At 38.9% G+C, this 13,511-nt stretch overlaps 1 protein-coding gene across 7 annotated transcripts in view; it reads right to left on the bottom strand.

Annotated features, from left to right (window-relative positions):
• LOC149318673 (exocyst complex component 6) overlaps positions 1 to 13,511 on the bottom strand; it is a 128,926-nt gene that overhangs the window by 64,311 nt on the left and 51,104 nt on the right. For all 7 annotated transcript variants that reach the window (XM_089510256.1, XM_089510251.1, XM_089510252.1 and 4 more), the window contains 9 exons: positions 12,438 to 12,521; positions 12,283 to 12,329; positions 11,077 to 11,197; positions 10,036 to 10,107; positions 9,574 to 9,671; positions 7,805 to 7,910; positions 5,336 to 5,445; positions 1,859 to 1,970; positions 94 to 228 (listed from right to left, as the gene is read on the bottom strand). In XM_089510256.1, the coding sequence (XP_089366382.1) occupies positions 94 to 228; positions 1,859 to 1,970; positions 5,336 to 5,445; positions 7,805 to 7,910; positions 9,574 to 9,671; positions 10,036 to 10,107; positions 11,077 to 11,197; positions 12,283 to 12,329; positions 12,438 to 12,521 (885 nt within the window). The remainder of the gene's footprint in view (positions 1 to 93; positions 229 to 1,858; positions 1,971 to 5,335; positions 5,446 to 7,804; positions 7,911 to 9,573; positions 9,672 to 10,035; positions 10,108 to 11,076; positions 11,198 to 12,282; positions 12,330 to 12,437; positions 12,522 to 13,511) is intronic.

The raw sequence follows: 13,511 nt of genomic DNA, 5'->3' as shown, positions 1-13,511 counted from the left end.
CCAAACATAAGAACAAAGCAAGATACTGTCAGAGAAGAAGGACTGGGTTTCCTTAATTGGATTTTTAGTATAAAATTAAAAGAACTTGCATACCTTAAATGTTGAAAGACCATATAGTCTTGCAGTATGAAGAGTCTCTTGAGAAATATTTGTAATATTAGTTATAAAGTCCTCAAGATATTTACATGCCTGCTCCAAATGTGTTGTGTTTATGATAATTTGCACCAGCTTTAACACAAAAAAAGAAACAAATAATGAGAAAATGCATTTAAATTATGTAATTGCATTTGCTTTGACTGTAACAGAATAGACCACTGGTATTCAAAGTCTGGTCCTTCAGATGTTTTGGATGTCAACTCCCAGAATCCCTGTCCCCTGGCCATGAAGTCTGGGGTTTCTGGGAGTTGAAATTTAAAACACCAAGAAAATAAAAATTTGACAACCACAGGAATAGACAAATCTATTTTGGGCACAATTATTCATAAGATGCTCATTATCCACAGTAACGTATGTTTAAAAGAAAACCTTGCAAAATTCAGCAAATTATCACGCTAAATCAAATTTCTACTGTGAGGCAATTTTCTGATCTACACTGACTCATTTACTTTGACTGACCTACTAAGAAACCTCAATAATCTACTGTATATACTTGTATACAAGTTGACTTCATGTATAAGTCAAGGGAAGGTTTTAGGGTCAAAATCATGGATTCTGATATGACCCGTGAATAGGCTGAGAGTAAAACTTAGGGGTGGAAAAGTTTTTAACATCGGACTTAGAAGAAAGGAACTGGACGGATATGTAGTGCTTGCTAGGCAGGGACAATCTAGACAGAGAGAGAGGAGGAGAATGAGAGAAGGTTTTAACATTGGACTTAGAAGGAAGGAACTGGAGGAATATATGGTGCTTGCTCGGCAGGGCCGATGCAGAAGGAGACGGAAGGACAGAAGAGAAGGGTTTTGCATCGGACTGAGAAGTGAATCGTCTCACACACACATACACACACACATTCATGCCTGGCAGCTCTTTCAGAAATCACTGCCAATGCAGGGGGAGTAGGGCATCAGGGACGGTGCTTCTTTTAGGATTTTTCTAAGATGTATTACTGTTGACTAATGATTTTAGGGTCAATTTTTAGGCAGAAATTTCTCGACTTATAGTCAAGTATATATGGTACATATCACAGAGGACACAGTACTACATATTGATTTGTACAGTTCGTATGGGCAGGCAACTTGTTATAGGCAGTCCCTTCATTAGATAGAATGAGGCAACAGTGGTTTCAGGGTGTCATAAAAAGAAGCAATTTTTTTAGTTCTTTAATTTATGATTATTGTATTTTTACTATTAGTGTTGGGGAATGATACATGTGGGAATTTCTATTTCATATACCCAAATTACTTGTCTGGTTTTTCGGTATCATTTCTGCTCCAAGTTTGGAGAGAGATGCTTGTGAATAACTGGTGGATGGAGGCACCACTTTCTGCTCCACCTCAGGGAGCAAAGTATTTTGTGCTGATCCTGGGGCCTGTAAAATATTGCCTATCATAATGCACATAATAGCTATGTTGGCTGGGGGAGCTATAGTCCAAAAAAGGAACTTTTCCAAACTCTGACTATACTTTGCAAGAAAATAATACTTACACAATGGTGGACAAGTTTCATTTCAAAGAAGCTTGCCCACCATTACTTCTCCCTAAGAAGTCTTCAGAAGAGCAGCATAGTTTCTAGGAACTGAAAGGAAAGATCATTCTTGAACCTCAAATTGGGCAAGTTTTCCCTTCAGAACACAATCTAAAAACCAGTGGATTACACGCAATAACACATACAAAACTAGAAGGCATATCTTTACACTTACCTCTGTCAAACCTATGTGAGGCTTTTTGATGAGATTTTGTAAACAACTGCTTAAAGTTCTAGTGAGGAGCAAATTTGTAGATTTTCTAAGCATATCATCTATTTCTGTTGAACTGAAAACAACATTTAAAGGTACTATGAAAACAAACATTAAAACTTCAACATACCTTTAAATAATTGCTCAATCTATGACTTTTCTTTCCCATACCCTACTGAAAAACTTGAAGACACACAACAACAATCACCTCAAAAATATTACCAATTTTACTATTTCATTATCTTTGTCTTGTTTGTACACTGGTATAAAGGAGGTAGGATCACACTTTACAAACCACTTTCCAGTTTACTGATAAAATATAGTCCAGAACATCTGGAGGGAAACAGATTGGGGAAGGCTGCACTAATGCTCATTTGGTAAAAACCAGAAACCTATCACATAATTGTATATCCTCAATGTGACAGGAGAACATGTACATTCCATCATATATGACACATTTGAAGACACGACTAAAAAGTTGGAATCCTTGAAGGAATGCAGGGGTAAAAGGTCATCAGCTTAATAACTTTAATAAATTTCACAATAAAATAAATAAAAAATACTCCTTCATAAGCTAGTGCAGGATGGGCCTGTGTCATCCCTCACAAAGCCTGCATGAACACACTAGTTTTAACCCTCGAAGCTCTGGATAGTTGAATCTGTGGATACAGAATCCATGGACCAACTATAGTTCAAGTGCTTCTGCTCTAATTCCAAGTATCTACTCAATAACTAAATATAACTTTTCATCAACTAGGAAGTGTGAACACTTTATCTTTCTAGTTGTTCTCAGGAGGGTGAGGGGATGAGTGGCTGAAAAAACTCATAGGGGAGACGGCCTTGCCATAGATTCCCCAATGCACATGAGGACAAGGTGATAGACAAAACAATGAGTGCACAGTGACAAGGTATTTTATGAAAATGCCATCAGCACAGCAGGACAAGTAGGACCCAGACCTTTGGGGTGTGTAGTACTCAAGCTAAACAAGATAATCCTCCTGTCTACCTGTTTGGTTCCATTACATCATGATAGTTACCCAACACAGTGCCCTGCCCTGCCAGTATTGGAAACACAACTTCACCACCATATCATGAAGTTACAAATGACATAAGGAATTTTGTAGAAATCTTACCCCTGCCTAGGCATGCAAGTCAAGCATAAGATTACACTGATGGGCATTTAGGATGTACCACAAGTCTGCAGTATATGGCGATATTTTGGGGATGACACTGCCTAACAGACCCAAATCATAAACAAGTCTGACAATGTCATTATTGATGTTAAGCACCCTTAATCATTATTTGGCATTCACTGAAGTTATAAAGAGTAAGTGTGGTGTAGTGGTTTGAACACTGACTACAATTCTGAGACCTGGGTCTAAATTCTCAACTGGCCAAGAAGACCTTCTGGGTGACCCTGGGCAAGTCACACTCTCTCACAATCAGAGAAAGGCAAAGACAAACCCTCTCTGAACAAATCTTGCAAAGAAAACCCTGTGGTAGGTTCACCTTAGGGTCACCATCAGTCAGAAATTACTTGAAGGCACACAACATCAAGATGTTGCATTCTTTTGGAAGCAGGCTGCATAGTATTCAAAAATAGGAAGAAAGTTTCACAAAATATTATTTATTTTGCATGTTTGCTCTTTATTTTGGATAACCATACAAAAGATTGTTCCTTCAGTGGTAAGAAGACAAAACTTCCATCAAGCTAAAATTTTGTGAAGAATTTGAAAAAAAAACAACACCATGAATTGATGACATTTGGCCTATGTTTGTTATACAATATAATTTGGAAAGGGGGATTTGCATGATTAGTTACTGTTTAAAGATGGAAACTAAGAAGTCTTATTAGTTCAGTATGTGTGAAGGAAGAGTAATTTACAATTGTCAACAGAGCACACAGCTTGATGACAAACTGGAAATTGCTTCCAGATTTCAGCAAGTAAACTGGACCTATATGTTTCAGCCAATTAAAACCTACCAATGCTTTTGAAACTAGCTAAAATGGTAGACTTTGATGGCAATAATTCTGTTGTACTGAAATTTACTTCACTTGCTAGAAGCTGGGTTTCTCACTATTTTGGATAGCTTTAAAAACAAAAATCTAATGTTAAATGGAGAGAAAAACAAACACGGTGACGATCAAGCAGGCAGACAATATCAATAAATTGAAGCCCAAATCCATATTGCCACAAAAATAAATTGTGTTTGAGGAGAGTTTGAATATGTACCACTTTTTATTTTTAAAAAACACACAATGGATACAAAAAACAAAGGGCAAGTAACTTCTAAAGCACTCAAGTAAGTATACTGTTAGTTCAAAACAGAATGGGGGACCTCTTTGATTAGGTATGTGGGTTCATGTTTAGAGTTCCACAATAGAGTGCCTAGTTTATTCTATGCCACTGTCACTCCCATCACAGTCCTAAAGACTATCTCAATGAGGCTAAAGGCTATTTGCATTAGCTCTCTGTTGTTTCTTTATATGGTAATACAGTCGTGTATATTTAATACAAAGCATCGTATCACATTGTTAACTGATAGGAACATAGGAAGCAGCTTCAAACCAAGTTAGCTCATGGAGCCATATGGGCAAATATGGCTAACCCAAATGGGTTTAGCCTGCAGCTCCCATCAGTGGCCATAGCTAATGATGAAAGATTATGAGAGCTGCAAAAACAACTGGAAGGCCACATTTTCCCATTCTTGGTGAACACTGACTGACAGCAGCTCTGCAGTGTTTCAGCTCTACCTGGAAATGTGAACTTGTAGTTTCTGCACATATTTCTCCTACTGAGCTGTATCTTATACCCTTAAGTGTGGTTTTCTGGGAACAAGCAAAAGTGTCTAACACCAAGTTAGACCATCCAGCTTATTATTGCTTGCACTGACTAACAGCAATACTCCAGGAGTTCAGGTAGAATTCTCTTTCCCCACATTACCTGGAGATGTCAATGACTGTATTTGAGATTTTAGCAAAGTATATGCTGTACTACTGGTCTATAGCCCTTCATTATCTGCTTGTTTTGAAATACAGGCAAAATAGTTCCAGGTTGGCCTGATCTAGACAGGCCTAAAGTGCGCCCTCATCATATGCTAGGAGTTGGCTGAGGGTGCACCGCCCATACATGCCTCACCCCTAGCACATGACGAGGGTGTTAAAATGGCTGTGCCCTGTACAAACGGGCGCCGCCGTTTTGACGTGACAGACGCCTAGCGTACGCATGCCCCAGTGTCATTGTGACACCACGAGTGTGCCATCAGTGCACTGCGGCATCACAATGGCACCACATAAAGAGCTTGCTTTTTGCGGGTTCTTTTTGCTGCGCAAGGGAGCCACGCGGTTTGTCCACTACGGCTTCCTCGCGCAGCAAAACAAGACCGCCTGTATCCCGCCTAAGATTTTTATATACAAAAACAGATTTTGGAAATGCTTACCTGCGATGAAGTGACTCTGAAAATTTAAGGCTTGCATAAATGAATTCTTTAACCTGGATATAGATCTGAGGCACTGACTGAGACATTGGAAGTTTCTTTGGAAAACATTGCTGTGGGAACAAAACATACACACCTTATTTTAAACTAATTCAACTTAAGCAGATAGGAGAAATACCGTTTATACTCATGTATAAGTTGACCTCATGTATAAGACGAGGGCAGTTTTGGGGGCCAAAATCATGAATTTTGATATGACCCGTGGATAAGTCGAGGGTCAAACACTGGGGCATGTTACAAAAGATCTAAAGGGGGAAACAAAGCACCACTTCCCTCCCTCCTTCTCCCTCTCTGGACCTCTCCCAAGGGCCACAGTCTCAGCATGGAAAATGAGGAAAGAAGCCTCAGCATATGCACGCGCACACACACACACACACTCCCCCTTCCTTCACCACTAGAATTTCCAAGGCTCATGGCTTGCAAAACAGGGTACAACACCCCCCCTCTCTCTTTTCCCTTTACCACCAGGATTGCCAAGGCTCATAGTTTGCATAACGGGGTACAGACCTCTCTCTCTTTCTCTTTTCCCTTTACTACAAGGATTGCCAAGGCTTATGGCTTGCAAAATGGGGTACAACCCCCCCTCTCTCTTCCTTTCACCATCAGCATTTCCAAAGCTCATGGCTTTCAAAATGGAGTACAAGCCTCGGCATACTATCTCTCTCTCCCTTGTCTCAGCAGCTGTTTGTTAGCTCTGGCTATGAAGGAAGACACATACACACAGAGGAGGGCATGCGGGGATTCAAACAGGGAGGCAAACTCTCCCTCTCTCCATCTCCCTTGTCTCACTAGTTGTTTGTTAGCTCTGGCTGCAAGGGAAGGCTGAGGAATAAGACACACACACAGAGAGGAGTGTGGGGGGGGGACTCAAATGGGGAGCTGTTTAAAGATCCCTGGCTATGAAGGAAGGGTGGACACTTCTTTTATGAACTTTATAAGGCGTATTAACTTACTGCCCCATATATAAGTTGACCCATGATTTTGGAGTCCATTTTGGGGCATACATTTCTTGACTTATAGATGAATATATATGATACTCTGATGTCACGATCCAAATTATATTTAGTTGAAATACAATTAAACTATATTGCCTTAAACCATACTGACACACACATCAAATCTGATGGACAAAATTCTTCATGCTATTAAAAGCCTTCTATAATATTTCAAATTTCCCCACACCTAGGGCCATGAATGCTGGACTCCTATCAAATAATAAGGAAAGTAGTCATACGTTCTGAGCTGTATAGCTTTTGTCCAAAGGTTTTCATTCATTTGTTCAGGTTTCGGCCTACAACTCCTTACAGCCCAACAATCTATTCTCCCCCCCCCTCTTTTTTTTAGGCAATTCTATATCCTACAATTCTCAAGCACCCAGAGAAGGCAAACCCTGTTTGCACCTTTAATTACCTGTCTATCAGAGAAACACATTGCTATTGTAGGGTTACAGATCAGAGACAGTAATAAAAGTATTTGTACAGTCCTGGCACTAAAGCAACATCTTAACTGGTTAAGAAATACAGACTAGAGAGAGAAAACATTATCTACACCCACTGTTTCAGATCAACAATAACATGATCCATTCTTCTTGTATCCCAAACCTCAGAGAATAACAAAAGCAACACTACAACAGCAGTTGGACAATTTTGGCCCTCCAGATGTTTTGGATTACAACTCCCATAAACCCATCCTGCATTAGGGATAATGGATCACAGCAGATATAGGTCAGCCTTCTATGGGGAAATTATTTTATCATAATGTGACTTATGATTGTGTAAAGCTGAATTGTGCCTTTGTACAACGTTTTTATTCTCATGAGGGAAATGGAGATGTAGCTACACCACTGGGAACCATTGCTCAAGTAAAGAGAACAGCACGGTCACTACGCAACATGTCCCAATATGCAATGCATCCTAATGCGCAATGATAGTCCCTGTTGGGCAGTGCGACACCTTGCACTGTGCCCTGTTGTGCACTGATGCAGTTCACTAGCATGGCTCAGGAGTTTGTAGTTCAGTGAGGCCACAGAGATTTCCTAGAAGGTATGCAAATAATAGACCAAAATTAAGCCTACATAGTTGAGACATACTGAAAATAGGTCCTGTTCGCTGACAAATTCTGATTTGAGCATTTTCTAAGTCTGATACATATAATGGCAGACTATGGTTTGCTATTAAATTGAAGTGGTGGGGGGGGAAATTAAGCTAGTTCTGATGTTCAATTGTAGTTTTTACCTTTTTTGGTTTGTTTTTTACCTAAAGAAATAACACTAAAACAATATTATTCTCACTTATTATTGAACCATGGAGGAAGGAAGGAAGAAACACACAAACTGCATTTTGGAAAATCATCTGAATGCAACTCAAATCTTTAGCTGGATTTTAAATTAATGTAGAATATATGTTGTCTTACCTTATCAAGTTCTGGATCTTGATAGGGAAATTTGCTAATCACAGTTTTGTATTCTTCTTCATTTGACACAGGAATTGGACTGTAATTATCTGCTTCAAAAATATCCCTGCATAATTCAATGAATGCATGAGGAGCAGATAGATAGATAGATAGATAGATAGATAGATAGATAGATAGACAGACAGACAGAGATATATGAAGATACATACTCATCACATATAGGAAAGTTAGTGGGAAAGCCTTAATGCACTTATTCAATGATTAATAAGCTTAAAAATCTAACTCAATTCCTCAAGAAATGGAAAACATTATAACTACTATGTTAAATTGATGTTAAATTGATTTTAGATTGTAAGCCTGAGGGCAAGGAACCGTCTGACTAAAAAATTTATGTACAGCGCTGTGTAAATTTACAGCGCTTTATAAATAAAGGTTAATAATAATAATAATTAAAAAGCCTATACTAAATGTTGTACCAAAATGAAACTGAAAAATGGCATTTGTGGCTTCAGTGCTCACCCGTTTGTTCTTTTTACTGAAATGTTTTATTCCAATAACACAGAGAAGATTAGTTACTGAGACTATTAACCTCAAAGACCCTTAACACAATTCATCCACTTGGAACTACTCCTAAGTAAGTGGTTTGATCTTCTCCACTTACAATGTTTAGAAACAGCAAGAAACATTTCCCAAAAAATCTAAGAGAACTAGGTTTGGGTAAAGAGACAGTTGTGAAATGTACAGTCTGCTGGCTCTAAAGGGTAGTCTTCATTTAATTAATAATTTAATTAATAATTTATCCTTGTCATTTAGTTAATGTTGAAATTTCAACTTAATTAAATTAAAAAATAATGAAGTTCCCTCTTTTTGTTAGAAAAGTTCTTACTTTATTTTTACATTAATTGATTTTAAACAGTTAGTTCCTATCACTGACCAAAACACACTTTATACAGAGCAACATACATAAACACAAACCAGCCAAATGTAACCATTTCATGTCATATACCTTTCAGTGGGAAAGTTAAACTTATGTTGAAATGTGAAGTGACATATTTGTGAACCTTTTAACACATGCTTTCCCTAACTTGGTGTCCGCCAAATGTTTTGGACTTCAACTCCTACCTTTCTCAGTCACTATGGCTAATTATCATGAATTGTGTAGAGTTGTAATCCAAAACATCTGAAGGTCACCAGGTAGGGGAGTGCTATTCTACCACCATCAGAAACCAGAGAATAGAGACAAACTGTGAATTGCTGGTGAGAAGGGAAGCAGAGAAGCAAAGAGAGAGCATTATCATAACAATGATTAAGTGATAGACAATGAGGGAAAACAGACTGGCAAGGAACACCGGCTTCAGGTTGGTGTTGGGGCATGGCATACGCACAGCACACACCCCAACACCGCCTCCAAGCTGGCATCATGCTGCCTCGCTGACCATATAGAGGTCTGTTCTGGACACCCTGCGTAAAAAAACCACATATGCTCGAGCCCCATTGAAAACATGGTGCTGTGGTGCGGTGGCGCACGCACACCATGGATGCACACCCCATTATTCTTAATTGGGCGCGCAACCACTTGCGCCCCACACGCTCCCTAGCAGCTTTCAGTGTATGCTAAAAGCCGCGTATGTTGCGTCCGTGCATGGCACGGGCGCACTGTATTTCAAAAACTGAGAGATGAAATATTCAAATATATTGCCAATAAAAGAGTAATCAAGCACGGTCAAATCTTACTTAGCAACAGATTCTTCTTATTTTTTGATACTAACCTGAACAACACAGCCCACTTTTTAAGCAGTGTCTCATTGTACTGGTCTCTTATTTCAAATAAAAGATCAAATAATCTGTTCACAGTGAAACCATATCCCTGGAAACATATAAAAAAAACATATTTAGGAGACAGAGTCACTTTAAATGTGGATTTAGCAATGCAATCATTTAAAACTTCACATGTACAACCAAAAAATTCCAACATGTACAACCCCGTTTCCCTAGAAAAAACCATAGGAAACTTTCTCACTGCTGATGCATGCTTCCTATATCCCCTCTCTCATTCTCTCCTTCATTCTCACTTGTGGCTTAGTTCATAGGCTAGTGCCATTGCATGATCATGCTGAAGGAAAATATGAGCACTAGTTTCTTCCACTATGCAATTCACAAAACATGTGATCCTGGCGCTCACCATAATTTCCTTGCATGGAGAGATAAATTGTAGGAGTGGCAACACCAACCTGTAAGGTATCAGCAAACACCACAATCAGATTCTTCAGTTCCAGAACAAGATCAGGATCAGTGCAATAGGACTGAAAATTAAAATGATACATCATTTTTAAAAAAAACCCACAACACTAATATTTTAACAATTCATGAATACATTTTCAGTTCCAACAATCATATCTAGTAGACATTTATCTCTCAGTGGCAACAAATCTTACCAATGGGCCAAAGTTGAGTGGAGACAGATAGCCAGGTACCATTACCATGATTTTCTAACAAGAATAGGTATCCTCTCCGTCACACATAGTGAACAACATGCCATGCTTCCATATTTGAAATGATATTACAATAAAATTTCATCAGATACAAGCAATTCTAGCTAATTTGTTGTTTCTCAGACAGATATTCAGATGGATAAACTAACCAAAGACAACATCTACTGTATGTAATTAAAAGGTACATATTATAGTGATTAATAATCCTTCAACCAAATATAGCCAATATTAAAATAACAACATGGTTCCAATTTGAAGTAACTGGAAACAGATCTATTGCAACAAGGACTGTAATGCCTTGGAAGTACCAAAGGGCAGCTCTAAGGGTTTTGTTGGTGAAGTTTATTTTGGAAACAGAGTTTTTGGAATGATAATTAGGAACTATTTCCTGGTACTGCTTTCAGTGCTAAACTAATTCAATCTGATCTAATGAAGAGGTCAGTTGAAACTAATTAGGACCCATTGCAATAATAACAGCAGATTAACTCTGCATATTCTAAACTGCCCGACTAAGGGCACAGTTTGGAAGACCCAGGGAGCTGTAAATCAGTGAAGGATTATGCAGATAGCCTGCGGCTGTGGCTCACAGCCTGATACTGCTGGGACAAACAAAAGCTTGGCAGGCTCTCCCCCAAATCTGAGAAATTTTTAATTACAAAAACCTCACAATGATAGACCTGTATTTTTTTTCATTTTGGTATTATCCTTCATCTCAACACATTCAAATGTTTCTTTAGTAAATGAACTTTAAGGATATTTTCACAGTGCATGCTCACTTACTGAATGAGTTCTGAGGACAGCTATAATCTTTGAAAGTGCCATGTTCCAAAGTTCATCAGTGTACGCTCTGGTTATGAGTCCTTGGGTTACATGTAAAATGTGATCTTCTACTACAAAAAAGCTGAAAATATGAACATACTAATTAGTCGTGAAATAATCATGGCTCTCTTGATATGCTCTTATATTTTTCTTGAAATGTCAATAGCAGTAAAGCTTAAATTTATCTCTCTTTCACACACACACACACACACACACACATACACAGATCTAAACTAGTGCTGCTTGTAAATGCACTGAGAAACAGGCAAAAAATTTATTTTTAAAATGGAGTTTGCTGCTAGAGTGAGTTTAATAGGATTACAGAAACTAGTGTGTGTGGCAAAGTAACAATTTGTCAGTTGAGTGGAAAGTAGTATCTTAGCTGCATGACAGCCATACAGTATATAGCTATTTAACACAGAGAGGAATGGTAAGTGTACACTATATGTATATTTTTAAATATATATATAATTGAAAAGAAATATAGGCTTGCCGACATACTTCAGTTTATTGCAGGACACCACAAAGACAGTAACTTATCCCACAACTAACTTGCAGCAATGAAGATATTGGGATGCTATTGGAAATTGTACATGCATTGCTCCAACTATAGCTTTCTGAGAAAAGGATAGTTATTTCTGTTTAATGTTAGACCGGAACATGACTATCAGTTGTTTTATTCAAATCAAATTGATCTGAACATTTGTTTCCCAGTTGTATATTTTTTGGTTGCACAATCTTGGGTCTTCCACTAGCTTTGCTTGTGCCCATGTATTGTCCAAATCATGTGTGTGTCTGTGTGTCTGTGTGTTTCATACACTTCTTGATCATCCACTAGTTTTTTTGTGTCCGTGTGTTTTCTAAATTTGAGGGATTCTTTGCACAGCTGCACACAGCCCACACTTCTTTGGTAAACACAGGATTTGCTTTCATGAATGCCGAAGATGTTAAGCGGTGGGGGAGTGTTACTCACTTTTCCCCCTTTTCCTTCTCTGGCATCTTGAAACATCAGATTTTTTTTTTCACATAGCAGCAGTCAGCACCCAGGTAAAAATGCAGATAACTCTGCTACAAACCAACATTGTACATGTTGGACAACTAAAGATTTCCAAGAAAAAAAAATCTTTGAGCTGTGCAATCTATCATCATGCATATTTGGGAACTCACCCTATAATTTGACTGAAGTATCTTCGGTAGCCTTCCACTGTTTCATGCTTTAAGAAAAGCACAAACATTTAACAATGAAATTAGCTATAATGTTGCATAAATATACAAAATAGACCCATCCCTTTTTGGGGGGGAGGGGGGGTTAAGTCAAGTACCATGTTTGACTGTGGTTGTAACACTAGTCTTGCTTGTTTCCTTCTCTGTTTTCTATAGTAGTTTTCAAATGTCTCTGCATCACCCTAAAGGGAAAAACAGACATGTTACTGGGGGGAAAGTTTTCTTTCCATACTCCTCACAGAGAGCTTCAGTTTATATCCTTACATCAACAAAATTGAAGCTATAATGAAGTTCATAACAAAAGAAGTCACAATATTTAAAAAACAACACAAACTGCAGGTTTCACCCAGACCCAAAGCAAACTTTTCAAAATAAGTGGGATTTAAGTTAGTTACTGACTAACTTAGTACACAAAGGCGGGTTACAGACCGTCATAAAGTACACGCTCTGCGCGTACTAGGGTTAGGAAGGGCCATATTAGGGTTAGGAAGGGTCTTACCTTCCTCATGGCCCTTCTCCGTAGGACACGCGGAGCGCGTCGTAAATGGCAGCGCCCATCCACATGGGCGCCACCATTTTGATGTCTTGGACGCATAGCGTCCAGACGTGTCGTGGCAGAAGTGACGCCGCGAGGGCGTGCTTCGCCCCTCGCGGCACCACTTCCGCGTTTTGAAAAGGAGCGCCATTTTGGCGCTCCTTTTTCGCTGCGCCGGGAAGCCTCGTGGTCTGGCCACTGGGGCTTCCCTCCGCAGCGAATGGCGGCGGGGGAAAAATGGCCGCTTGAGGGCAGTCTGTAACCTACCAAAGGGATCTTGCAGCACCTTTGAGACTAACTAAAATATATAAATTGGTAGCATGAGCTTCTGAAGACTTGAGTCTACTTCCTCAGATGCAAATACATCTGAGAACATAGGCTGAAGTCTATGAAAGCTCATGCTACGAACTTCTTTCAGTTACTCAAAGGTGCTGTAAGATCCCTTCACATACTGATTTCCCAGACTAACACAACTATGTCTTCGACTTACTTACTTACTAACTTAAGCCATGTTGATAAATCTGATTCCAGCCCTCCAATCTGAAATGCAGAACTGAAAATGTTTTGGAAACATATTCAGGGGTAGCCATGTTGACTGAATAGCAAAGTACAATAATATCCAAAATCCACAAAACGG

This window comes from Sceloporus occidentalis, unplaced genomic scaffold, assembly GCF_023333645.1.
Source record: "Sceloporus occidentalis isolate IW3139 unplaced genomic scaffold, rSceOcc1.0.p SCAF_2, whole genome shotgun sequence".
In the NCBI taxonomy this organism is placed as follows: Eukaryota; Metazoa; Chordata; class Lepidosauria; order Squamata; family Phrynosomatidae; genus Sceloporus; species Sceloporus occidentalis.
This window is presented reverse-complemented; position numbering and strand designations above follow the sequence as displayed.